The sequence below is a fragment of the Pseudorasbora parva genome, chromosome 9 (assembly GCF_024679245.1).
Source record: "Pseudorasbora parva isolate DD20220531a chromosome 9, ASM2467924v1, whole genome shotgun sequence".
In the NCBI taxonomy this organism is placed as follows: domain Eukaryota; kingdom Metazoa; phylum Chordata; class Actinopteri; order Cypriniformes; family Gobionidae; genus Pseudorasbora; species Pseudorasbora parva.
In genome coordinates this window covers 48,197,553-48,224,154 of record NC_090180.1, presented here as the reverse complement: position 1 = coordinate 48,224,154, position 26,602 = coordinate 48,197,553, and the positions used below count along the sequence as shown (strand labels likewise).

At 38.8% G+C, this 26,602-nt stretch overlaps 1 protein-coding gene across 2 annotated transcripts; it reads right to left on the bottom strand.

The window, feature by feature from the left end:
- Window positions 1-2,510: 2,510 nt before the first annotated feature.
- On the bottom strand, window positions 2,511-26,513 carry vapal (VAMP (vesicle-associated membrane protein)-associated protein A, like). 2 transcript variants are annotated; one of them, XM_067452897.1, is made up of 7 exons: window positions 26,285-26,513; window positions 13,975-14,127; window positions 10,780-10,883; window positions 9,387-9,467; window positions 7,925-8,131; window positions 5,840-6,022; window positions 2,511-3,289 (listed from the first exon to the last, which is right to left on the bottom strand). In XM_067452897.1, the coding sequence occupies exons 1-7, from the start codon at window positions 26,496-26,498 to the stop codon at window positions 3,128-3,130; spliced, it is 1,104 nt and encodes a 367-aa protein (XP_067308998.1). In that variant the 5' UTR covers window positions 26,499-26,513; the 3' UTR covers window positions 2,511-3,127. The 2 variants fall into 2 exon arrangements, with proteins under 2 accessions (XP_067308998.1, XP_067308999.1); XM_067452898.1 differs by lacking the exon at window positions 7,925-8,131.
- Between the last annotated feature and the right edge of the window lie 89 nt (window positions 26,514-26,602).

Sequence of the window (26,602 nt, the reverse complement as noted above, 5' to 3'; positions counted from 1 at the left end):
TCGGTTCAAATGCAGCGCTGCCTTCCCAGAATGCTGTGCTGAAGCGATGAAGTCGCTCGACGTCACCCAGAGGAATAAAGTGGAGCGCGGCGCGGACTATAACGACAGAAGTGTTCACGGACGACTGGATCTGCAGCTGAGAGTGTGTATAGGCGTGCGTTTCCTCTCTCGCTCTAGTCACGCGCGCGCGCACCCTACCGGGAGAAGAGCCCGTACGGCCCGTACAAGGACCTTCCGCTCTATTAACGTCAAGCCGACCCATACTCGAAAAAAACTCTCCGAAACTTGTGAGAAACCGGAAGGAGTATTTTTGACACAGAAATACTCCATCAAACGTCCAACATTAGTTTTTGAAACTTTGTCTATGTTTAGGATGGGAATCCAAGTCTTTAAAGGTGTAAAAAGCTCAGTATGCATGAAACAGCATTTCACCGCCCCTTTAAATGTGCTGGAATGAATTGTCACTTCGAGTCGGTTTTGAAGGCGAGACTCACTGAAGGTAGAGCTGATGTTTATATCATTATTCATAATTCATATGATGTGGATGTACTTTAGCGACGGTTTGTTTCAAACACGAAGCACAGCGAGAATTTAAGGGAAATATAAATGTCCTGCTTTATTCTGACATTTTAAAAGCACAAAGATGTTTAGATGATCTTCATATCTATTGTTTTATATTAAGATCCACATTTATCACTTACACACAGACATCGATCAAAAACTCTGGATTAACTGTCTAACATTCTTCAGCAAAATGACAATAAATCTGAAACTTGGACATGATTGTGTCTCGAATGGTTGGCGACACGGAAGGAAAAACTGAAGCTTGACTGCCTAAAACATTTATATTTCTGTTTTCAGTCTGGAGTTGAGCAACAAATAAAATACTCTCATCCATCCATCCATCCATCCATCATCTATCTTCCATCCATCCATCCATCCATCCATCCATCCATCCATCATCTATCTTCCATCCATCCATCCATCATCTATCTTCCATCCATCCATCCATCCATCATCTATCTTCCATCCATTCATCATCTATCTTCCATCCATCCATCATCTATCTTCCATCCATCCATCCATCCATCATCTATCTATCTTCCATCCATCCATCCATCCATCATCTATCTTCCATCCATTCATCATCTATCTATCTTCCATCCATCCATCCATCTTCCATCCATTCATCATCTATCTATCTTCCATCCATCCATCCATATAACAAAAACTACGACTTAATTATGTCTTCTCTTCCGTTTTTTTTTTCCAATCCCCAAACAAAGACTAACGGTTATGAATCAGCGTATCGATTCATGATTCGGACCGCTAATGTCACATGATTTAAGCAGTTTGACACGCGATATTAACCCTTTAATGTGAAATACACTCAAGTGAGAGCAAGGTTACATCGCATTTCTTTACAGTTTTCATGTGTCAAACAAGCTTTTTTGGCCATATGACAGAGATCTGATATTCTAGTTGCATTGTTTCTGTTTTGCATGAAACTGAAGAATATTCGGTACATCCTATACCTTATTCTACAATGATTTGATATCAACTTTGCATGGATTTTATTAAAAAGATCTTAGGCTCACGTAACCAGAAGGTTTAAGATATACACTGGAGAAAATAATAAACGCGACAATTTAGTTTTTACCTTTTATTGTGTCCAGCCTGAGGCTCACCTGTGCAATAATCATGCGGTCATATCAGAATCTTGATATACCACACCTGAGAGGTGGATGGATTAAGTTGGCAAAAAAGAGAAGTGCTCACTAACACAGATTTAGACAGATTTGTGACAATTTTTGATAGAAATAGACCTTTTATGTACATATAAAAAGGTTTTAGATTTATGAATATGCTTTTGAGTTTTTCTTGCCTCATGGGTTTACATTATCTTAACAAGCAACGCAATTCAACATTATATTCAATAAAATATTTGGGCACTTGATTATCACAAAATGTTTGTTTATTGAACACAATATACAGTCACTGAACATATTCGGGTTCAGTGTAAGCACTGAAACGCTGAGGTACCATCGTAGAAGCTTTTTTATGTGTGTGAACGTCATGGCATCGCACAGCACAAAGTACCTTAAGCGGGACACTTAACGTAATGTGTAAATGCGTAACTAACGTAAATCAAGCAAGCTAGCATGCATAGTGCACGAAATGTTGGTGAAATAACACATTAGCAGACCAGAGGGAATAATATAGAATCTTTTGCAGAAAACTTCATGAACATAATAAATTCAAGCACTTTCAAAGATTCAAGGACCCGTGGGAAAACTCTGATGTGGATGGATTATCTCGGCAAAAAAGAGAAGTGCTCACTAACACAGATTTAGACAGATTCATGACAATACTTGACAGAAATAGGCCTTAAATTCCCAAACTTTCAAGGATTCAAGGACCCGTGGGAACCCATAGAGTGAATTCATTGCAATATTAGAGAGCAAATTTGAGGAATATGACCTGCGAATACAAATAAAAGACACAAAACGTGCATTTTTTCCTGTTTATTTCTTCAATGTCATCTAGTATGAGACAGTAAAGTGAAGACGTCAGTGAACATTTGTGTGGATAGATGCTGTTCAGAGAGAAAGTACATTAATAATATAATTAATAAATGATAATTACAGTAATAAAACAGTCTGCATTGGTATTGTTAGGAACAGAGAAGAACAAATGTACATGGGAAGGAAGGAAGGAAGGAAAGAAGGAAGGAAGGAGGCACCGTGTCGCTCGGCCGACTGCTGACATCATCATCACGTGCTCTTGGTTTGGATGGAAGGATTAAAATGACATTTACACTTTCAATCGCTTTAGTAAACTAAATGGAGTTTGGGGAAGACAACCTCTGCGGTGACATCAGATTCGCCCTCAACCGTCCTAATGAACCAGTCCGTCCCTCGACAGAAAACAGCATGAGAACCAAAACAAACAGAGATGGGGTCTGCCGGTCGGTCTGATGATGATGGTGATGGTGATGATGATGATTTGGGCCGAACTACGTCAACAGAAAGACTCTTCACCAACCGGCCGTGCGATCGCTCGTTTAGGAACCGTTCATCAGGCAGTTAAACGCGTCAGATCCCCCTCCACCCGTCACCACCGCCACCTACAGGATGAACTTGCCGAGGAAGAATCCGATGAAAATGGCTGCGATGACGACCAGGAGCGAGGGGAGTGAGCTGGCCGTGGACTCTCGTCCAATCAGAGAGCTGGAGTTGGTCGTCGCGTGTTCGTTGCGCTGGAACTTTCTCAGTCTCAAGCCTTCGTCCTGACAAGCAAAAACAAAACTGCATGAGATAATCTGCCAAAGAGATGCATCATGGGATTGATTAGGCCTGCCAACATTGTGAGTCTTGTGTTATGTGGTGTAGCCCATCTGGGAAATGTTAGTTTTCTTATAATTCCCCCCAACGGGAGTAATATGGTAGCCATATGAACGGTATGAAGGAAAATTGTGAAATTTGGCACACTTGTAGTGATGGTAAAGATCATCAATCTGACCAACTTTGGGATCTCTAGGATCCACTCTCTAGCGCCACCACAAGCTCAAAAACTCACATGGTTATAACTTTTGAACCCTTTGCTTTGGCAGTCCTATGAACGGTATGTAGGAAAATGGTGAAATTTGGCCAACTTAAGCCCCTTTCACACTGCACATCGGACCCGCAATATTCCCGGAGCATTGCCGGGTCGCCTTCTGTGTGAAAGCACCACGTCCCGGAATTGATTACCGAATTCGACCCGGGTCGGGGACCTAGTAACATTGGGGGATTCGACCCGGGACGAGCGCTGTGTGAACAAAAGCCGAAACTAACGCCGCAACGTGTGCGTAGTTATCGTGCGACTCCTAGAGCTTGTTTCTTCAATAACACAACCCTGCAGTGCCAGAAGAGCTCGTCGGTGTTTTAAACGCAGAGAGTGTTCGTATACAAAAGAAACTAAAATTAAACAAGCAGAAATGAGCGCAAACTGGACACAAGTCGAGACCACGGAGCTCCTTACTATCCGCGCTGAAGCTGAGATCGCTCGCCGTTATACATCACATCCGGATGTCACGCGTCAACTCGACCCGGGGCCGTTACGGGTTGTGTGTGAAAGCGCTCATATTACGGTATTTCGCTGGCAGTGTGAATGGACCAAATCTAGCGGCCCGGGAACAAATGCCGGGTCACATTATCCGTGTGTTTGCCGGAATCGCAGTGTGAAAGGGGATTTGTAGTGACGGTAATGAATCTGACTAATTTTAGGATCCCTAGGACCAACTCTCTAGCGCCACCACTGGTTCAAAAATGTACAAACGGTTGTAATTTTGAACTTTTTCTTCTAAAAAAATGTAACTTTTCACCTGATTCCTCTCAACATGCTGATCACATTCAACATCTTACATTAAGACTCATGCACAGACATGACTAAACTATTTTTTTTTACGTTATGATTTTGCGAACTTAATGACCCAAAATTGGTTCAAAGGCTGTGTATCGGCCCAACTTTGATCAATCGAAACGAAATTTGGTACGCTTTATCAACACCATAATTTGAGGGCTCATGCCAAACTTGGAAACAGCGCCACATATGGATCATGAGATAAGAAAAATGGGTATTTTTGCTCATTACTTTTGAACGGCACGTCAGAAAATCGTCTTTTTATTCATTGTCATGCTGAACCTGTGGATACCAATTTTGCCAGGATTGGACAAACCTTCAGTCTGCCATTTTGAAATTTGTCATGAATTGCAATATATTTAAAATTACTTGACATATCGACAATTGTTTTCCTCTTTTGGAACAATAACTGTAACTATTTCAAGACATTTTGGTATTTTTCTTTTGGCTTTAAAGTTTTGAATCTAATCAACAGATTTTCACTAAATAAGGAATCATGTATAAAATATTGTTACACTGATAATAATAGTTTTTTTTTGCCTTTTCACAATAAAATGTTAATCGAATTTTTTTTAGTTCTTGTTTATAAACTGTTGAATCAATTGTAAATAGAATGATTAATAAATAATTGACATTGATCTTGAATGATTACTTTTTCTTTCTATACACCAATATATAGACATAAACAGCTATATTTATCTAAAAATATATTAAACTTTAATACTGAAAAATATCCAATGTGGGTTCAATTTAATGTCTGAACCGATTCAACTGAAAAAATTTAATCAAACTGGTCAACACTAAAGATATTTAAAGGGGTGGTTGCATGCAATTTCACTTTTTTAAACTTTGGTTAGTGTGTAATTAACTTAGTGTGCAAAGTTACAGCGCTGAACGTTCAACGCAAACGGAGATATTGTCTTTAAAGTTACGGCAGTTTATTGCCTACAAAAATGGCCGGTTTGGACTACAACAAGCTTCTTCCTGGGTTGGTGACATCATAAACCCTCGCTAGTCTCCGCAGATGTGACTTCTGCCCGTAATGGGAAGGGGCGTGGCCTTAACCTGTGCTTCAGCCAATAAAAATACAGGAAACTACATTTGGCCATCTAACCAATCTAAGGCCATTGTGTTTTTCAGAGGGAGGGGCTTCACAGAAGCAGGAAGCAAACGAGCCGCTCAAAGCACAGACAGCGGTGTGGAATAAAGGGAGGATAGAAGAAAAATACAGCGTAAAAAAAAAAAAAAAAAAAAGTATTAAGTATTAAGACGTTATACTGCGCCCCATAAACACAACCAAGCCTAGAAAAAAAACACAGAACCGCCGCTTTAAAAAAGAGACTCCGAAAGAAAGCATTTCCACCTAAACGCTCCCATAAGAAACGACGAGCCAAACAGCAGTAAGTGAGCAGTAAATGTGCCTCAGCGGACTGACCTTCAGCTGGCGATTCTCCTCGCTCAGCTTGACCACCTCCGTCTGCAACCGCTTGCATTCCTCCAGAACCTTCTTCCTCTCCGAGTCGTCCAGAGCGGCGCTGACGGGTTTGGGCGCCAGCAGACCGTCCACTTTAGAGGAGCTGAGCGCGGACGCAGATTTAGCAGAAGCATCGAAGTCATTCTGGAGGAGAACGGGGACATGAGGTCAGCTACAGGCCTCAGCTAACTTACAGCAGAGACGACACACAACTCCACAAGACAGGCTTGGAAACACACACACACACACACGTCTGGTTCACTATCTTTGTGGGGACTCTATAGACGTAATGGTTTTTATACTGTACAAACTGTACATTCTATCCCCTTACACTGCCCCTAAACCTACTCATCACACACACACACACACACACACACACCACACACACACACACACACACACTTTAATGACAAAATACAGTGAGAATTAAAGAACCTTGGAAAACGTATACAAGACAGCCTCATTTTAAAAAGTCTGATTTGCTGCCTGTGACTATAAATGTGAGTGATTATATTTAAATATTACTAAAGTAATAATAATAACTATTATTATAAGTGTTTTAAAAAATACTATATTTCACATAAAAATAAATAAAAATAACAGGAATGCAAGAATACGTGATAATTATGATATTTTAAAAAATCTGATTTCTAGACCTAGAAAAATCATGGAATTTTTTTGCTAAATGTGACTATAAAGAATGAAGATATTCCTTAAGAGCCACAACTAGATGATCTTAATAACTTCAACACAGACCCAGAAGACGCAATAGTGTTTGACACAAACTACTGAAGATGAGACAAGCCGAGCCCACATCTGACACAGAGACCAATGGGAATCTGCCACAGTGAGAGAACAACCAATGAGGAGCTAGGATTTGATGACATCACACCGTTGACAGGGAGTGGAAGGGCTCAAAGAGCATTTGCATTGTGCATGGAAATATTTCCCACAGCATTATAACACACAAATTACAGCTGCACGATCTGCGGGGAAAAAATATAATTGATATAATGTGATTTTATTTTAAAAAAAAGTAAAGTTTGCTAGATTAATTATTATTATTTATATTACAACTAAATACAAATATAAAACATACTGAAAAACTAAAATATTACTATTTAAAATTACTTTTTTTTAAAGAAAATTAACAATACTAATATTTATAATGTCGTAACTCATTTTGAAATGTTAAATATCCTAACCATTATTATTAATATTACTAAATATACAAATAAACACAAAAAATACAAAAAGGTACAATAAAATGACAATACTAAAATTTCTAGATGTTGTGTTTATTTTTTAAAGGTTGAAAACCATAAATGTTAATATTATCATTACCAAATAAACTTAACAAATGCTAACCTAAAACAAGAAATATTTAATATTTTTTATTGAATTTAATACAAATATTATATATATATATTGTAAAATTGCAATACTAATATTTCTAGTTGTCATAATTAATTTAGCAAATGTTGAAAAAATATTAAATTAGCAAATGTATTATAATCGTTATTTGTATAAATAAAAATATAAAAATAACTTTAAAAAAAGAAATATAACTAATGTAATATTTCTGTAAATATAATATTTCACTGTAATAGTTGATTTGCAAATTACAATATTTATGGTTAATTTTCAAACAGGAACCCATCAAGCTTTTATTTTGAAAAAAAAAAACCTCAGTGAGCCCTTAAAGCGATAGTACACACCCAACTATTGTTAATTTTTTTGTAGTTTTACGTCTTTATGGGACAGAAAGCTGTCTGTGAATTATTTAATGTTTTAAATAATGTTCAGTTTCTTGCACAGTCCAGTTGTTTCGCTTTTTTGACTCTAGCCTTTTTTCCCATGCATTATATGAACCTCGGTTTGAGCTTAAACCTTCTTTACTGCTCTCCAAAAAACCTCCATCTTGGATGGCCTGAGGGCGGATAAATAAACACGTTTTCAAAACATGACGTGCAAATGAATGGTAAATGAAACACACACCGCATTGACTGAATTAAATCCTGCTGACCCTGCTGACCTTTGACCTACCCTACTAAAGGCTCTCTGCTTTGAACATGCGTCCTGCCTGCTCTGACCCTCACAGGCCTTGACCTCTGACCCTGCAGTCCTGACTCCCTGGACGTCGCTCCGGTTTCTAACATTGGGCGGCCACGGCGGCCTCATGGAAATCGGGGAGTGGAGCCTTTTCAAAGCCGAAGCCGGAACGGAACAAATCCAGCGGGAAAAGTTCCTGGTCTGAGAACGCAGCAGAGTGGAGGGGAATGCAGGAAGAAACAGGAAGTGGTGTGTGTGTGTGTGTGTGTGTGTGTGTGTGTGTGTGTGTGTGTGTGTGTGTGTTATATAATTATATAGCATCTGTCGGGCTGGTTAATTTCACCCAAAATTTAGATTATATATGAATTACTTTATTAATAATAATATAAAACATAAAACATAAGTAATAGATTTCACTGTAAAAACAAAAACAAACAAATATTGAGATTATATATGAATTATTTTAATAATAATAAACATTAAACATAAAATATTTCACCATAAAATAAGATAAAGTAAATAGGAAAAATAATATAATTTTTATTTAAAAATTTTCATGGCTCTCTTAATTTATTCATTTTTGAACGTTAAAGCTTTTATTTTGACAGGAAAACGCTTCACAGGTACTTTATAAGCGCTTCTCATTACAAGTTAATGTATATATGAATATGACTTTTAAAGTAAAAATAGTAGTAATAACGAAATATTAAATATCCAGGTTTTTTTTAGGAAAAATAATATTGTAATGTGATCAATCGCACTAAGCCGTAGCTCGACTTCAGTTTTATTTAGATAAACCGCGCAGCCCTGGTGTGTGTCAGTGCTGGAGAAAAGCAGGCTAGCTAAAGTTACGTTACGTTAACAGTGCAAACAAAACCGCTCAAGTGTTTTTACTGAGACGTGTCAATAACTCAAACTGAAGAACGTGCTGTAAGTGTTTTCAGGCGTTGTGCCGACTTAAGCCCCTCCCATCCTCTGCCCAAAACCCCGCCCTCTAAAGACCTCCGCCAATCAGAATTAGTCAAGACTGAGACATGCATATTTAAATTAATACTGTATATGCCTACAGAACAAACTCATTTAATATGAAATGCAGAACAGGTTTAAAACGTTTAATTCAATAGCAATATATCAATGAATGCGAAGGTTGACTGATCATGGACTTTACTGATATGATAATGTTTGAAGAAAGGTAATAAACAGATTGTTGTGCCTTGCACCTGTTCATTAAATATAAAATAAGAGACTTTTGTTATATCATTTAAAACTTTTTATGATCTCATGTATTAGAAAATTAAATTTTTGTGTTGATATTCCAGGGGGATAATAAATCACTTACAGCAACTTAAGATGAGTGTGTGTGTTGTAGTGGAGCTCTTTGTGCGGTTATGATGCGGTTATAATGCGGTTATAATGCGGTTGTGATGCAGAAGCTCTGGTGTTCTCCTGTACTCACCACTTTATCGTTTTCAGACGGAAGCTCAAAGACGCATCTGAGTTTGGAATCCATGAGCTCATCTGGTTTCGCATCTTTCCACTGAAACACAAGAAAAATAGGCAATTCATCAGGCAAAAACCACATAGACACACACTCAGTCTCTCTCACACACACACACACACACACACACACACACACACACACACACACACACACACACACACACACACACACACACACACACACACACACACACACACACACACAATCTCTCTGTCACTCACACTCAGTCTCACACTCACACACACACACTCTCTCTCTCTCTCTCTCTCTCTCTCTCACACACACACTTGCGCACATGCATGCTCTCTCTTAAACACTCACAAGCATGCACACACACACACACTTAATCCCACACTCATACACACCCACTCTCTCTCTCTCTGTCACTCACACTCAGTCTAACACACACACACACACACTCTCTCTCTCTCTCTCTCTCTCTCTCTCTCTCTCTCTCACACACACTCGCGCACATGCATGCTCTCTCTTAAACACTCACAAGCATGCACACACACACACACTTAATCCCACACTCATACACACCCACTCTCTCTCTCTCTGTCACTCACACTCAGTCTAACACACACACACACACTCTCTCTCTCTCACTCACACACACACACACACACACACACACACACACACACACACACACACACACACAATCTCTCTGTCACTCACACTCAGTCTCACACTCACACACACACACACTCTCTCTCTCTCTCTCTCTCTCTCACACACACACACACACACACACACACACACACACACACACACACACACACACACACACACACACACACACACACACACACACACACACACACACACACACACACACACACACACACACACACACAATCTCTGTCACTCACACACACACACTCTCTCTCACACACACACAGACACACACAGTCGCGCACATGCATGCTCTCTCTTAAACACTCACAAGCATGCACACACTCACACACACACACTCTCTCCCTCTCACACACACACACTTTCTCCCACACTCATACACACCCACTCTCTCTTCCACACTCACTCTCTCTCTCTCTCTCTCTGTTGTTTGTGACCCAATTAAAACACACTTCCTATCTCAAAATTTGAAAAAGTATTTCCTAAGTGAAACTACTATGGTTTCTAAAGGGACCGGACAGCACTCTCCGTTAGGATGTTTGTGTAATACCGAGTGTGTGGACAACAACGGCATTATCAGCTGCTGCATTTCAAAGAGTTATATTTTCTGACGAGCAACGGGTGTTTGCTGCCATCTGCTGGTGTGAACATGCAGTTACAGCACCGAACAGCAGCTCGCTCACACACACACATACACACACACACTTACCAAGGCTTCTGTGTCTGTGACGTTTGCAGGGGCGAAGATGGTCTGTACCATGAACTTGTGTTTACTCTTCTCGTTGGGGTCGTAATCAAACGGCTGCAGCATAACTGTAATAAAAACATCAATATTAACACAAACTGAACTGAACGTGTGTGTGTGTGTAATACATACAGTCACGACTAAACTGTGTTATCTTCAATTATTTTGCACAAGAAACGATGAATATTCTAAATATGACAGAAAAGCTCGTACGACATAATGAATGGTGAATGATGAATAAAGCTTCAAAAAGAACAATAAAGCATCATAAAAGTAGACTTGTCTTCTGAATTTCAATGTCATATGATGCTTTGTGTAAAAAACAGAGACATGTAATTATTCACAAGTTTGTTAGAGAAGAAACAAATCATTCTTCTTCCTGGAATATAAAGCACAAGTCACATATACTGCTGTTATGTCACTTTTCCAAGCTTGAAACCTTCAGTTTCCATTGCCAGCAGTTTTTGTTTTTACAGAGAGAGAAGTTGAGAGACTAAATGATTTCCTTGGCTCAATGCGGTTCAACTCAAAGCCTGACATTATTTACTGCAATTTTGAATTTTCTAAAATATTTACTTTTTCAAACTTGTCCTAGACAGTTTGTACAATTTTCACCAAAATTGGTTCAAATCATCTTTAGATGCTGGCAAAAAATTGCTGAAAGTTTTTATGATTAACCCAAACGTTCTTGAATAACGTGCAGACGAATTTGGCGAAGAGTGCGCAAAATTGGATGCAAGGCTATACCTCTGCAATGCTTTAGCGTATTGGGATGAAAATTGGTGCATGTCATCACAAGGATGATCTGAGGCTACATGCAGGATTTCTGCACAGCGCCACCTACTGGTCAGGAGATATTGGAAAAAAATCTCTTTTTGCTTATAACTTCTGAACGGTTTGGCCACAAATCATAAAACTGGTTTCTTAATTCAGAAGGGCATTTTTTTATGTTTTTTTTTGTTTTAGATAACTATAAAAACGCTGGGCAAAATGTGCCATTAGAGAAGCATGAACTAAACACCAGCATTTTGGCCAATGATAACGCACGGATGAATTTGAAGAAGAGCGTGCCAATGCTAGGCTATATCTCCACAATGCTTTAGCGAATCGAGACGAAAACTGCTACGTCATCACAAGCATGATCGGAGGCTACATGCAACGTTTCGACAAAGCGCCACCTACTGGTCAGTAGGTATAAAAAAAATAATAATAAAAAAATAATAATAATAAAAATACATTTTAAAAAAACGCTCTTTTTGCTTATAACTTCTGGTTTGCCCAAAAATCATAAAACTGGCCTCTTTTAATTAAGTGCAGCATTTTTAATGTGTTTTCTCTTCAGTTGGCTATAATAACCCTGGCCAAACTGCACCAGGGAAGCCTGAATTAAACACTACCATTCTGGCCAATGATAACGCACGGATGAATTTGATGAAGAGTGTGCCAATGCTAGGCTATATTTCCGCAATGCTTTAGTGTATTGGGATGAAAATTGGTGCGTGTCATCACAAACATGATCTGAAGCTACATGCAACGTTTCAGCAAATTGCCACCTACTGGTCAGGAGATATGGGAAAAAATGTATTTGCTTATAACTTCTGGTTTGCCCAAAAATCATAAAACTGGTCTATTTTAATTCAATGCAGCATTCTTTATCGGTTTTCTCTTGAGTTGACTACAATAACCCTGGCCAACAAATTCAGCCCTCCCAAGCCGTTTTGGTAGAAGTTCTTTTGTGGCTGAAGGTACACTATGCAACTTTCCGTCCACTAGAGGGCGCCTATTCTAAACAAAGGCGTAGTTTGATGACGCCAAGTGTGAGCGCAGTATCGTGGGACATGTGGTCTTTACCTCACAGCCGGTGGAAAATAGGACAAGCAGAAATCACGCTCATGGACGCGGTTATTAACGTCACTGTAGTTATGAAGCAGAGCAGGACCGAGTGTTGTGGACCTGAGCACGGCCGCTGGAGAGATTGGTTATTAACGTCACTGTAGTTATGAAGCAGAGCAGGAGCGAGTGTTGAGGAGCTGAGCACGGCCGCTGGAGCGATTGGTTATTAACGTCACTGTAGTTATGAAGCAGAGCAGGAGCGAGTGTTGAGGAGCTGAGCACAACTGCTGGAGCGATTGGTTATTAATGTCACTGTAGTTATGAAGCAGAGCAGGACCGAGTGTTGTGGAGCTGAGCACGGCCGCTGGAGAGATTGGTTATTAACGTCACTGTAGTTATGAAGCAGAGCAGGACCGAGTGTTGTGGAGCTGAGCACGGCCGCTGGAGAGATTGGTTATTAACGTCACTGTAGTTATGAAGCAGAGCAGGACCGAGTGTTGTGGAGCTGAGCACGGCCGCTGGAGCGATTGGTTATTAACGTTACTGTAGTTATGTAGCAGAGCAGGACCGAGTGTTGAGGAGCTGAGCACGGCCGCTGGAGAGATTGGTTATTAACGTCACTGTAGTTATGTAGCAGAGCAGGACCGAGTGTTGAGGAGCTGAGCACGGCCGCTGGAGCGATTGGTTATTAATGTCACTGTAGTTATGAAGCAGAGCAGGACCGAGTGTTGAGGAGCTGAGCACGGCCGCTGGAGAGATTGGTTATTAATGTCACTGTAGTTATGAAGCAGAGCAGGACCGAGTGTTGTGGAGCTGAGCACGGCCGCTGGAGAGATTGTTATACAAACACATGGCTCGCAAGTACCGGGACTTTTATTATGATGGGACGGGACACAGTCGCCGGGTGCGCGCACTTCCGCTTTTTCCGGTCATGATTATGAGGTAAAGCAGCTCTGTTGTATATTGTTGTAATGTATATTAGATACATTTAAGTGTGTTTAAAATTATGTTACGACGTTATTATGTGCGTTCGCTCTGCGCTGCTGTGAGATGTTCACACTGCTAAGAGAAAAGGGCTTCTGCAGAATAAAACCGAGGGTAGTGCAGATATGACGCGATTAACAGGCGACTCCCTCAAACGCTATGCTGACACGTCCCGGTTCATTAGTTAAAATAGCAATTTTCTCACAATTTACAAATACATAAATTGGGATATTGTAAGTACTCAACTGAACAAAATATATAACACTGGCCTAGTGTTTTTTGGATATTTTACTGAAAAATACTACATAGTGCACCTTTAAACGTAGGGTCCGGCGTTCTAACCTGAGATGATGAGTGTGGCTCCGGGGTCGATGATCCCGCTGTTGGGCCGTACGCAGTATCTGCGCGGCGCTGTGGTCTTCACTTTGAAACATACTCTCTTCTCTGACGGATTCTTTAGCTTCAGGTTAGCAGTGACGACATCTGTGAAAGGACCTGAGAAGAAGAGGAGAACATCTCAAGAGAAGTTCATGAAAATTCACAACAAATATGACATTTCAATCGCGTCGCTCTGAGTAAAATCTTAGAAGCCAAGATTTTTAATATTCATGTGGACTTTCAATATGAAGAGATAAATCACAAACAGAACCAAAATCCAAATGGACCATCTTTACTTTAATTCAATAATTCAATAGAGCGAGTGTCGTGAAAAAAGGAGATGCCGACATGTCGAAACAGAAGAGGCTCAAACAAACAAGCACAAAGAGTCCACTGTGCTTTAGCCGCTCACAGACGACCACCTTTATTGAATTACGTAATTGCTTGATTACCATAAAATCACAATTTACTGGCATATTAGGCAGCACCATTTTTGAAGGTCATTTAAAAAGAGCCATCAGTCAAAGACACTGACCGGCCTTATATGACTGAAAAACATCACGCCATAAACTCCCACAATCCACCTGGAAAACGAAACACATGGCAAGCGGACACTATTGTAGCTTATTAATATTTTAAATAGTTTATGGTTTTAGTTAACTATAATAACCCTGAGTGATGTCACTGTGGTAAATGCAACTTTTATATTTATTCCAATCAAGAACACGGTTTAATTACAGCCATCTGTGGTTCTTGAGGAGGTTGAAGAGATTGAGCTCATCTACATTATCACCTGATTTATTTCAGACCTGGTTTTACTATCCCGTCTGCGTCACTGCGTTCAGATGCCGGATAAACCTTCTTCTGTGCAAAACATATATTAGAAGCATATGATCCATAAATGTGGCAAACATGGAGGCTCAGTAAACGATGTTAAAGCTGGCATGTGTGAATGAAGATACAACGGAGACAGTGTCATGGTGTTAGCAGAATAAATGACATTACAGACGCAAGGACACGATGTACAAGAAATAAAACAGGTTTATTTCAACCTCCTTAGTTTGTGAAATAATATTGTTAAATTATAGAATTATCCCACCACTGGTTTTCCATCAAGTTGGTACGATGAATGTCTGCAATCAAAATATAAAGAGTATTTAGTCAAGCTGGTATATCACCAAAACCGACATAATCATACAATATCTGCCATTATTTTATTATCGTCATGGGCCGAGAAGTGAGTTTAGCACAGGACTTTTATTTTGAAAGCACAATAGCTCCCATTCTCCATTGGATTTATTTTAATTCTTACACATGGTATTCTTATTTCTTATGCATGTTATCACTATTTTAATTAATTTCTATGTAAAGCACTTTGAATTGCCATTGTGCCATTAACTTGCCTTGCCTAATAACTGAAAGGCAAAAGCTACTTTTCTCTTATACTGTTGGCATTTTAGCAAATATGCATTTTACATTTAATGCTAAAAACCTCACAAACATCCGCCAATCCAGATCTTCTTATATGCATAGTTTTGTTTATTATATTTTCAATTAGTTTAATTTCATACAAGCCTATCAGCTTCATATCGGCCTTCAGAATTTACATAGAAATGCTTATGAATGTTTATATGCCAGCAAACAGGACAACTTGAGCATCTCCCCGCACAATCAAATCCCGCTCCAGCTCTTCCGATGGTCTTTTGGATTAGATGAACGGAGATGATGGGCAATTAGCCTTCAAGACCCAGAATCTTATGACCGAGCATGTCGCATATTAGTGGATTAGAGGAGTCCTGCAGGATCAAGCGAAGGAATGGATTTATTTTTGTAAACACGGTCCAGAACACCAGATGCTCGACCTCAGCAATTAGGTTCTGCTGAACTTGTGAGAAGGAGGATTGTTGTGTGCAACATGAGATCTGAATAAACGGAGAACATTAGAGAGCAACGAAGGCAATCATAATCATACGGGAGGGATGAGAGAGAAATCTAATCAGCAGAAGAAGAAAAAAAAGACGTGACTTTAGGTCAAACGTATGCATGAGCATTCATGTTAAATGGATTTCTTTCTGATGACAGACGACTAGGGGTGTGCGATATTGACAGAAAGATTATATCAATATTTTCTGGGATTTTAGCGATAACGATAATCAGATGATATTTTGCTGAGTGTGTTCATTGTGGTTAGGACTGTCATTAGGACAGCTGACTCCTAAAGTTTTTGATATTCTTCATATTATGTGCATTGGTCAGAAAAAAACAATAATTTTCAATCAGTTTACAATGATTTTCAACTTTTATGGGCATTTTTACCTTTATAAAAGCATTTTTTTATTACCCTAATAGAATATACACCCCATCTTTTGTGTCAAATTCTTACATTTAATCAAATTAAATTGGAATAAAAAGACAATAGGGCTGTTACCAATCAAATGAAATCATCATCAACAAAATTCATCTTTACAGTGCAAAGGGAAACAGAAAAGCATGTTTTTTATAAGACTTCTCCCCTGCCGCCATCTATTGGTTATAGTGACGATAATTAAATGTCTTTTTAAATAAAAGTGCATGTTGGCCACAAAGTGTTAGCTTCCCAACGTGGTGATTGCACCAGTGTGACGTCTAATAAAATGTAGCTGCACCAGCAGGAATAAAGGTCACGAAATGCAACCGTTTGGTCAACAGCCTAGTGCACAAAATACTTTTTTAACGGTTACTAATTAAGTTTGAATTTAAATTTAGTACCTAGTCAGACAGTACGCAATTTTGGACGCAGCTACTGTTAATTAATGAGTCTATATATTAGGCAGCAAGTGAACATTTGGTCCTCAGAGTTGATGTGTGTGAAGCAGGAGAAATGGGCAAGCGTAAGGATTTGAGCGAGTTTGGCCAGATTGTGACGGCTAGACGACTGGGTCAGAACATCTCCAAAACTGCAGCTCTTGTGGGCTGTTCCCGGTCTGCAGTGGTCAGTATCTATCAAAAGTGCTCCAAGGAAGGACCAGTGGAGAACCGGCCACAGGGTCATGGGCGGCCAAGGCTCATTGATGACCGTGGGGAGCGAAGGCTGGCCCGTGGGGTCCGATCAAACAGACGAGCTACTGGAGCTCAAACTGCTCCAGAAGTTAATGCTGGTTCTGATAGAAAGCTGTCAGAATACACAGAGCAGCTCAGTTTGAGGCGTATGGGGCGGCAGGGTGACCTCTGACCCCGCCGAAAGCACCAACAGTGGCACATGAGCATCAGAACTGGACCACGGAGCAATGGATGAAGGTGGCCTGGTCTGAGGAATCACGTGTTCTTCCACATCACGTGGATGGCCGGGTGTGTGTGTGTGTCCTTCAGGAATGGTTTGAGGAGCACAACAACCAGTTTGAGGCGTCGACTCGGTCTCCAGATTCCCCAGATCTCAATCCAATCGAGCATCTGTGGGATGAGCCGAACAAATAAGTCCGATCCATGGAGGCCTCACCTCGCAACTGACAGGACTTAAAGGATCTGCTGCTAACATCTAGCTCCCAAATACCACAGCACACCTTCAGGGGTCTAGTGGAGTCCATGCCTCGACGGGTCAGCAAAAGGGGGAGCAACACAATATTAGGAGTAGGTCATAATGTTATGCCTGATCGCTGTAAATACATTGAAAGCCTGCACTAATGCAATGCTCAAGTGCACTAATCTAACCCACTAGACTACATAACCTAGTGTTTGCGTGAACTCTCTGATTGCACATCATTAAAACAACAAATCACAACATTATCTTAGACTATATATCGCACACCCTGATATCAACATATTTACATTCACATTTTATTCCTAAAAACATGGTGAAATCATTGTTTTCAGTCTGGTGACAGTATTTTATGATTTAAATCCAAAATCCCCTCTGTAATACGTCAACAAACTCAAACAAGAATTGTGAATCGGCCTCAAACCAATGTTCAGATTTCTAGAAATGTATGCAAATGTATATTTAAATAAGATAACACCTAATTTGCATATTTAAACATAACATTTACTGTGATCAATCCACTGGGGAATGCATGTCGTTATCTATTAGTTTACCCAACATGATGCGCTGGGGGGAAAATGCTAGTTTCTACTTTAAATGTCTATTTCAGGCCAAAAAAAGCCTCACAGTCCAACCAAACCAACATTAAGAGTTAATAATCTAAACAGATATTTACTGCATATCGCTTTCGAAACGAAGAGACGCCAACTTGTGACTGCCAAATGGAGCATCAAGAAAATTAGATTGTATAAATTTGCCTCAAAAAAACAAACAAACATCTGCATCACGTGAACGCAAAAGCCTTCTTTGATAAACCAGAGGCCAAAGAAAGTTCACTGCTCAAGTCAATCAGACATGCAGCCATTTAACGGACACAATTACACTCCTTTTCCATTCCATGGTTTGGACAAGGCCATTACACGCACAAGTCTTCATGAATATGCTAAATAAAGGGGCGGGGCTTGGTTGAGTTAGTTCGAAGTGTGTTGAAAAAGTTATGTAAGGGGCGGGACATTTCCCTGCTTGACCAATCATAACGCACTGCTCCAGCCGACCAATCAGAGCACAGTGTGCTTTAAAGAGGGAGGGGCGTCACAGAGACAGGAACTAAACGGAGTTACTGACAGACTGTGAAGAGAGGAGCCGCAATAATGGAGAATAAGAGGAAATAATCAACATTCAAGCAGGAGAGTAGAGCCAGAAAACAACATCAGTACATTATAAAAGGGCATAATGTACCCAATTTACTATTAGATACACATTATAGTTGCTCAATGTTGTGCAGAATGACGATCCCCCGTCTTCATATTTAGCCCCTGGACTGATTTCAGTCGGTGTCATCACGGCAGGACATCCCATATCCCGATAACAGTGACAGAATAAGGACACACACACACACACACACACACACACACACACACACACACACACACACACACACACACACACACACACACACACACACAGGACAGGAGAGTCTGTGAGTGCCGTGAGTGTAAAATCTTCCTTAGGCCTTGCTCTATAAATAATACAGCGAGAACACAGACATCAGGGCTCTAACGTGCGCATTTAACGTGAGAGAAACTTACTGTGTGTGAATGTGAATGTCTAAATTAATTTTAAATTAAGGCCCAAGGACGATAACGATGCAGTTTTTTAAATCTTTCTCAATATAAAAAAAGAACAGTAGAGATCACAATGACATCGAGCAGCATTTACTGAACCGATCGAGCTATGATGTTTAACCATTGGCCGATGTCTTGCTCTGGAGGCGGGAATATGCAAATATATTTGCCTGTGTGACATCACAGATGCCGCAAAACAAGCTTGATTAAATAAATGCTTCGTTTATAATGAGGATGCTTTAATGTTACAAAAAGCTCTTGTACATTTTATTGCCAACAGATTTGTGACGCCTGCCTTTACATGCACATGAGCTTTAATGCCATCCCATTGTTAACCCGTGGGGTTTAATCTGGAGTCGGCCCACCCTCTCTAACAGCTCCAGCTCTTCTGGGAAGGCTTTCCTCAAGGTTTAGGAGTGTGTTTATGGGGATTTTTGCCCATTCTTCTAGAAGCTCATTTGTGAGGTCAGGCACTGATGTTGGACGAGAAGGCCTGGCTCTCAGTCTCCGCTCTAATTCATCCCAAAGCTGTTCTATCGGGTTGAACTCAGGACTCTGTGCAGGCCAGTCCAGTTCCTCCACACCAAACTCCTCATCCATGTCTTTATGGAGAGACGCTTTGTGCACTGGAGCGCAGTCATGCTGGGACTAGGGATGGGTATCGTTAAGGTTTTAACGGTATTACTACTCTTACCGATACTGCTTATCGGTCCGGTACTTTAACGGTATTCTTATCGGTACTTTTTGAGATTTTATATATATATATATATATATATATATATATATATATATATATATATATATATATATTTATATATATATATATATATATATATATATATATATATATATATATATATATATATATATATATATATATATATATATATATATATATATATATATATATATATATATATATATATGCACACACACACAATTAACAAAAATACACAGCCTACACATGCAGTGCTTTCATTTCAGGAAGAATTCTACTAATCAAATGTAAAATAACACTGTTCATCATAAATAGCCAAATTAATGCTTATTAAAGCTGAAGTTATTCATGCAAGAGCTGTGAGTGATTTTCTCTTTGCATTTAGTTGTTTAATTCGCAGTAATTCGTCAGCATGTTTATTTACACTGCTGCCTCTTTAAGACAGACGTGCAGATCTATAGGCGACTGATAATAGGCAGATGAGCTATATTTTCTCCTGACTATATCCATAATAACTACGTCCATTTTAGACACAAACTGTGTTGTGTTTAAGAGACTCTCCAAGCCGTTCATTTTGCCATAGATGTTTGTGTACATTTGATCGTTTAGACGCGAGTGTGAAACCGAAAGTGTGATTTGCTCGTCTCGTTGCGGCTGTTTCAGAGCGCGCGCGTCGACTTGGGAACAATCTCTTGCGCACATTTTTGTGCTTTCAATCGCTCTTTTTATTATTAAACGCGTCCCACAATTTACCAACAGTGGCTAGACTGTATTTTACAACAATCACTGATCGTGCTGATTCTGTCATTACGTTTGAGTTTGGAGAAATGACAGCTTGGCTACTGCTGCAAAGGGAATTAAGTTGGGCTAGACATAAATATTATTATTATAATCTTTGGAAGACAAAATCTAAAATAAAAGCAGACTATCACAGATCTAAAGTGTAACCAGGCTATGTTTGAATGTTTGGTTCTGTCCTCGGCTGTCGTTTGCGGAGCTCTCTCTCTCTCTCTCTCTCTCTCTCTCTCTCTCTCTCTCTCTCTCTCTCTCTCTCTCTCTCTCTCTCTCTCTCTCTCTCTCTCGTCACGTGTATTTTCAAAAGTACCGACAGCAGAACCGATAACGTCCGAGCTTATCGATACAACGGTCTTTCAAAATTCAGCCCCGGGGCCCGTTTAATACCGGTTTTCGGTACCCATCCCTAGCTGGGACAGGAAGGGGCCGTCCACAAACTGATCCCACAAAGACGGGAGCGTGAAATTGTCCAAAATGTCTTGGTGAAGAATTAAGAGTTCCTTTTACTGGAACTAAGAGGCCAAGCCCTGAAAAACAACCCCACCCCATAATCCCCCCTCCACCAAACTTTATGCTTGATAGAATGCAGTCAGGCAAGTCCCGTTGTCCTGGCAACCGCCAAACCCAGACTCATCCAATACTTTTGGCAATATAGTGTATGTCAGAAGCACAAATTTGATCTCATTAAATGTAAAATGAACCGGACAAGTGCTAATTCAGGGGCTAATCTAAATGACTAGCGTCGAGCCCTGGAGATGTAAAGATTCAGGAGGAAGAGGCAAGCATAGAGAGAGACGCTGAAATGGGATTCCCGTCAGGAGTGTGAGAAGCAGGGCAGTGGCAGCTGTATTTAGATCAGGGTTTTCTCTTCCTGTCACCTCATTTATTTATCGAGTTACAGAGCCATCCAGAACATCAACACGTCACCCTTGTGTTTCTGGAGCCGGTCAGCACAACACAAAACCACCTTTGGGATTTGACTGGACCTTCTGAAAGCTTGTTTCCACCACAGAATAAAAAAATTAGAAAAAGCTTTTAACAACTTTTGAACTCTCGCAATTCTTCAATTTTTTGCTTGCAATTAAGAGTTTATATCTTTTGTCTTAGAATCATGAGATTTAAACTCAAAATTAGGAGAACATACACTAAAATAATACAATAAACATTAATTTAACCAAATAAAACCCAAAAGTTAAAACCCTCACTCATAAAGAGTTCACTTCACTGAATGTTTCACACTTCACTGAATCAGTGTTTCTGAATGAATCTCTTGAGTGAATGATTCAATGACTCACTCAAATACTTCACTTGTTTCATTACTGGATGAATCAGTGTTTTTGAACAAATCTCGAGTGAATGATTCAATGACTCACTCATAAAGACTTCACTTACATTTACATTTAATCATTTAGAAGACGCTTTTATCCAAAGCCTATTATTGACCATACATATTTATGGTATTGACGGCAAAATAGGCTACATGAAAATATTCATTAATATGTATTCGTGTCAAAATGACAAACATATTTTACTTTTTTATTTTGCCTGGAAACGCTTCCAACATGCTCGCGTGTGGCGTGAAAAATAGGCGTCTCTTCTATTGCAAGTATGCACGCGTTTTCCGCGCGTCACGCAGGCAGTGTGCAAGTTCTAACCGGTTAACATGGGAGCCGAAATAAAAACGGACACACCACGCAGCCGAGACGTTCACGGCAGGCTTGCAGTGTGTCCCCGGCCTAAGTCCGAACAACCGAGTTTAGGTATATTGGTGCCGAGCCAGTGGTTGCTTTGTAGGCGAGAGCCAGTGCCTTGAATTTGATGCAAATCTTGTTTCATTACTGGATGAATCAGTATTTTTGAATGAATCTCTTGAATGAATGATTCAATGACTCACTCATAAAGACTCACTTGTTTCATTACTGGATTAATCAGCGCTTTTGAACAAATCTCTTGAACACATTTTTTAATGACTCACTCGTAGATGAAAAACGATGACCCTATACGACAGCGCCGCAACCGGACCAGAGGAAGTTCAGGACACAGAGGGGAATAAATACAGATCTGTTTGTAATTATCATCTCATGCTGCCACTTACTGTCAGGAGAACTTGCCCAAATAAACATGATTAAGATCTGGAACAGTCCATCCAGCCATACGTCAAAGTCCCTGCCAAGATGTCCAGACCCTTTATCTCAGGTACATAACCCTACGAAAGCCTGAACACAGTCATTTAAGGCATAACCCGAATCAACCATCTCCAACAGTTTGGGGTCTTTAAAAGAAATTAATACTTTTATTCAGAAAAGGACACATTAAAGTATCTTTAAAGTTCCAGAAGATTCTACTTGAGATAAATGCTGTTTTAACTTTCTATTCCTTAATTAATTTCTATTATTTATAAATCTGAAAAATAAAAGTATCAGTTTCCACAGAAACATTAACTCTCGAATCATTTATTCAAGAGATTTGCTCAAAAACACTGATTCATCCAGTAATGAAACAAGTGAAGTCTTTATGAGTGAGTCATTGAATCATTCACTCAAGAGATTTGCTCAAAAACACTGATTCATCCAGTAATGAAACAAGTGAAGTCTTTATGAGTGAGTCATTGAATCATTCACTCAAGAGATTCATCCAGTAATGAAACAAGTGAAGTCTTTATGAGTGAGTCATTGAATCATTCACTCAAGAGATTCATCAAAAACACTGATTCATCCGGTAATGAAACAAGTAAAGTCTTAAAATTAAAATAGAGGAATCAGTAAAATATTATTTGTAAGTATTATTTTTCATTTATATTCAAGTTATTTTACAATCGTACTGTTTAATGTATTTATTTTAATCAAATATATATTTATGAAAATATTTTTTAAATACCTATTTTTATTTAACTTTTATCATTTTAATCTGCATTCATTAATATCTTATTTTTATTCTAATCTAATATTTATTTATTTAATCCATTTATTCATATAAAATCTGTATTATTTTATTTTAATATGTGTCTATACATATTTAGAATATTCTAATTAATATCATGAGTATATCAGAAAAAAAATCATTAATATTTTATGTTCTTTTATACTCATTAAAGTACTGTTTATTAATTTATTTACTTTTTTACATAGATTTATTTGCTTATTTTAATCTAATAATGTATGTATTTATTTTAATCAAATGTCTGATTTTTTGTATTATTTAATTATATTAAAACTTTACTACACCTTTTTCAGTAACATTCCACATATTTTGCATCTCTGGACCCCAGTTTATAACATTCATGCACTAAATCTTGTCACAACGTCACTAAAAAAGCTAATTTAATTGAGTTTTGGCTGAGCATCTGCTCCTATTCCTAGAAAAGGCTCCTGAAATATGCAGGAAAAGAGCCGTAATAACAGCACTGGTTACTCATTCATCCGGGACGCCGCCCTCAGAGAACAAACACAGAAGGAGAAGGAAGTACAGCTCCATTTACTCTAGTAAACACTATATTTACTATAGGCATGGAATCACCTTTTCCTGGACCGATCCCACCTGGCGGAACGACCTGCCGATCTCAATACGTGCAGCCGAGTCTGTAGCCATTAAAAAAAAAAATCTTAAGATGCATCTTTTCCATGTTGTGTTTTGGCCTGAAGCTCCGCCCTCCACCTATCGACCAATCACGAAGTCAGAAGTGTTTCGGGTTGCCAGATCTGCTCTAGTTAGCACAGCTGCAGATCTACAAACGCTCCTGCAGCCAATCTGGCAACCTCGAGTCAGGGGGAGGGGGATAGTGATTGCAGTACCAGTTTTGGCCACAATCTAACACACACTTCCTTTAACTATCCGATTCAATTTTCTGCTCGATTAATTGAGACTTCTTACAGCACTTGCATGCTGTTGCTCGTTTGTTTCGTTGCTTCTATTGCTCTCCTCTTTTTGTAAGTCGCTTTGGATAAAAGCGTCTGCTAAATGATTAAATGTAAATGTAGTAAACATTCTCAATTAAAATCCCACCTTCCTGAAACCTTCCATCACGTCCTGTCGAACACTAAAGTCATGCTGGAGCTGATATCACAGGATATAATGGTAAAAATCAGCTCACCGTGCTGTTATTATGTACTTTCTGTACCTGTCAGATGGTAATATCGTGGTACTTTGAGATATACCATGGTATTATAGTATATGGGACGCTAATGCAAGGGTTTACAACTGAGGTCTGGAGACGCCGGCCTGCAAAACAACATGGAAATGTTCACAGGGCAAGAGCAAAAATATGATTAAAAAATAAATAATAATAATAATGGCGTTAATAATAATAATAATATATTAATATTATAAAAATGTATTAAATGTATTAAAATAAATAAAAAGTTATAAATATACAAATAAAATGTAGTTTAAGATTATATAAACAAATATATAATAAAGATTCAAATAAACAAATAATCAAACATTTAAATTAAATAAATAAATAATAACATTAACATACGTAAAAGTCATTAAAATTCTAAACAATATTAGTTATTGATTAATCTGATAAACAGATTAAATTAGAAATAAATTGATAAATAAAGCTGACAAATATAAAAATATATAAAAAAGATTAAAATAAATAAGTAAATCAATTTTATTTGATTAAAATAAATAAAAATTATAAATATCCAATAAAAAGTAGCTTAAAATTAAATAAACAAATATACAATAAAGATCAAACAATTTATTAAAATAAAATAAAATTCTAAATATTAGTTATTTAAAAAACTGATAAAGAGATTTAATTATTAAAAATAATTAAAATTCTAAAAAATATTAATTATTTATTAAACAAATCCAATTAGCTTAAAATAAAAATAATAAATAACCAAATAAAAAGTAGTTTAAAATTAAATAAACACATATGTAAGATTTAAAAAACAACATTAAAATAAGTAAATCAATTAAGTACATTAGAAAATTTAATTAAAATTCTAAACAAAATATTAGTTATTTATTCATCTGATAAACAGATTAAATTAGAAATAAATAAATAAATACATTGTTGACATTAAATGAAGAAAACGTTGCTATAGGGTGTAGAAAAAAATATTATTTTAGTTTTTAGTTTAAAATAGATGATAGTTCCATTTAAAAATTTGGAAAATAAAGCCCTGAGAGATAAAACTAATGTACTTTGTAATAAAATTAAAACACCACTCCATAAGGAAGTGCGGTGGTATATTCCAAAATAAACATAGCAGTACACCTGAATATATTATGGAATATAAAATTCAATATCATACAGAAGTCCCACCTGATATATGTATAGTACAGTTATTATTGTTAAAATAATTCACAGTACCCGAAGGGTTTTTCTTTATTAACGCATCCACGTAAGCACCAGACAAATGTATTTTTTTTTTTAAAGGCCTGGAGGTGTCGAGCAGCCCGGCCACACGAACCGAAACCGAGCCCGGGTCACTGTCCGGCCCGTCTGAATGTGTGTTGTGAGAGCGGGACGCGCGGTGAGGAACGCCCGCCTGTCAGTTACTCGAGCGCGGGGATCCAACGCGGCCCACACCACCTTCCTGCATTACGCTGTGAAAAACCCGCTTACACTTCACCAGAATAGACTGAATGTCAGCGTTACTCCCTTACCTTTGAACTTCAGGTCGTTCGGAGGCTCAAGGATGAGGATTTGCTCCAGTTTGGACATATTTCTGGCCGGGAAGGTGACGGTTGGTTCCGGAGGACAGCTGACAGCAGCGCGGTCAATCCGAACCCCTTCCACTGAGTCACTCAGTGAGCGCGGCGGCGCGGGAGTGCGCAGCGCGCTCTCACGTGGACGCGCGGGGCGGTCAGTTTGCTGCATCCTGGGTGGGCATCATCCAATCATCCCACAACATCTCCATCCCATTTTTTGCCCTAAGGGTAGATTTCGAGTGGGTCTGTCATATTTTTTTTTAAAAAGGTGTG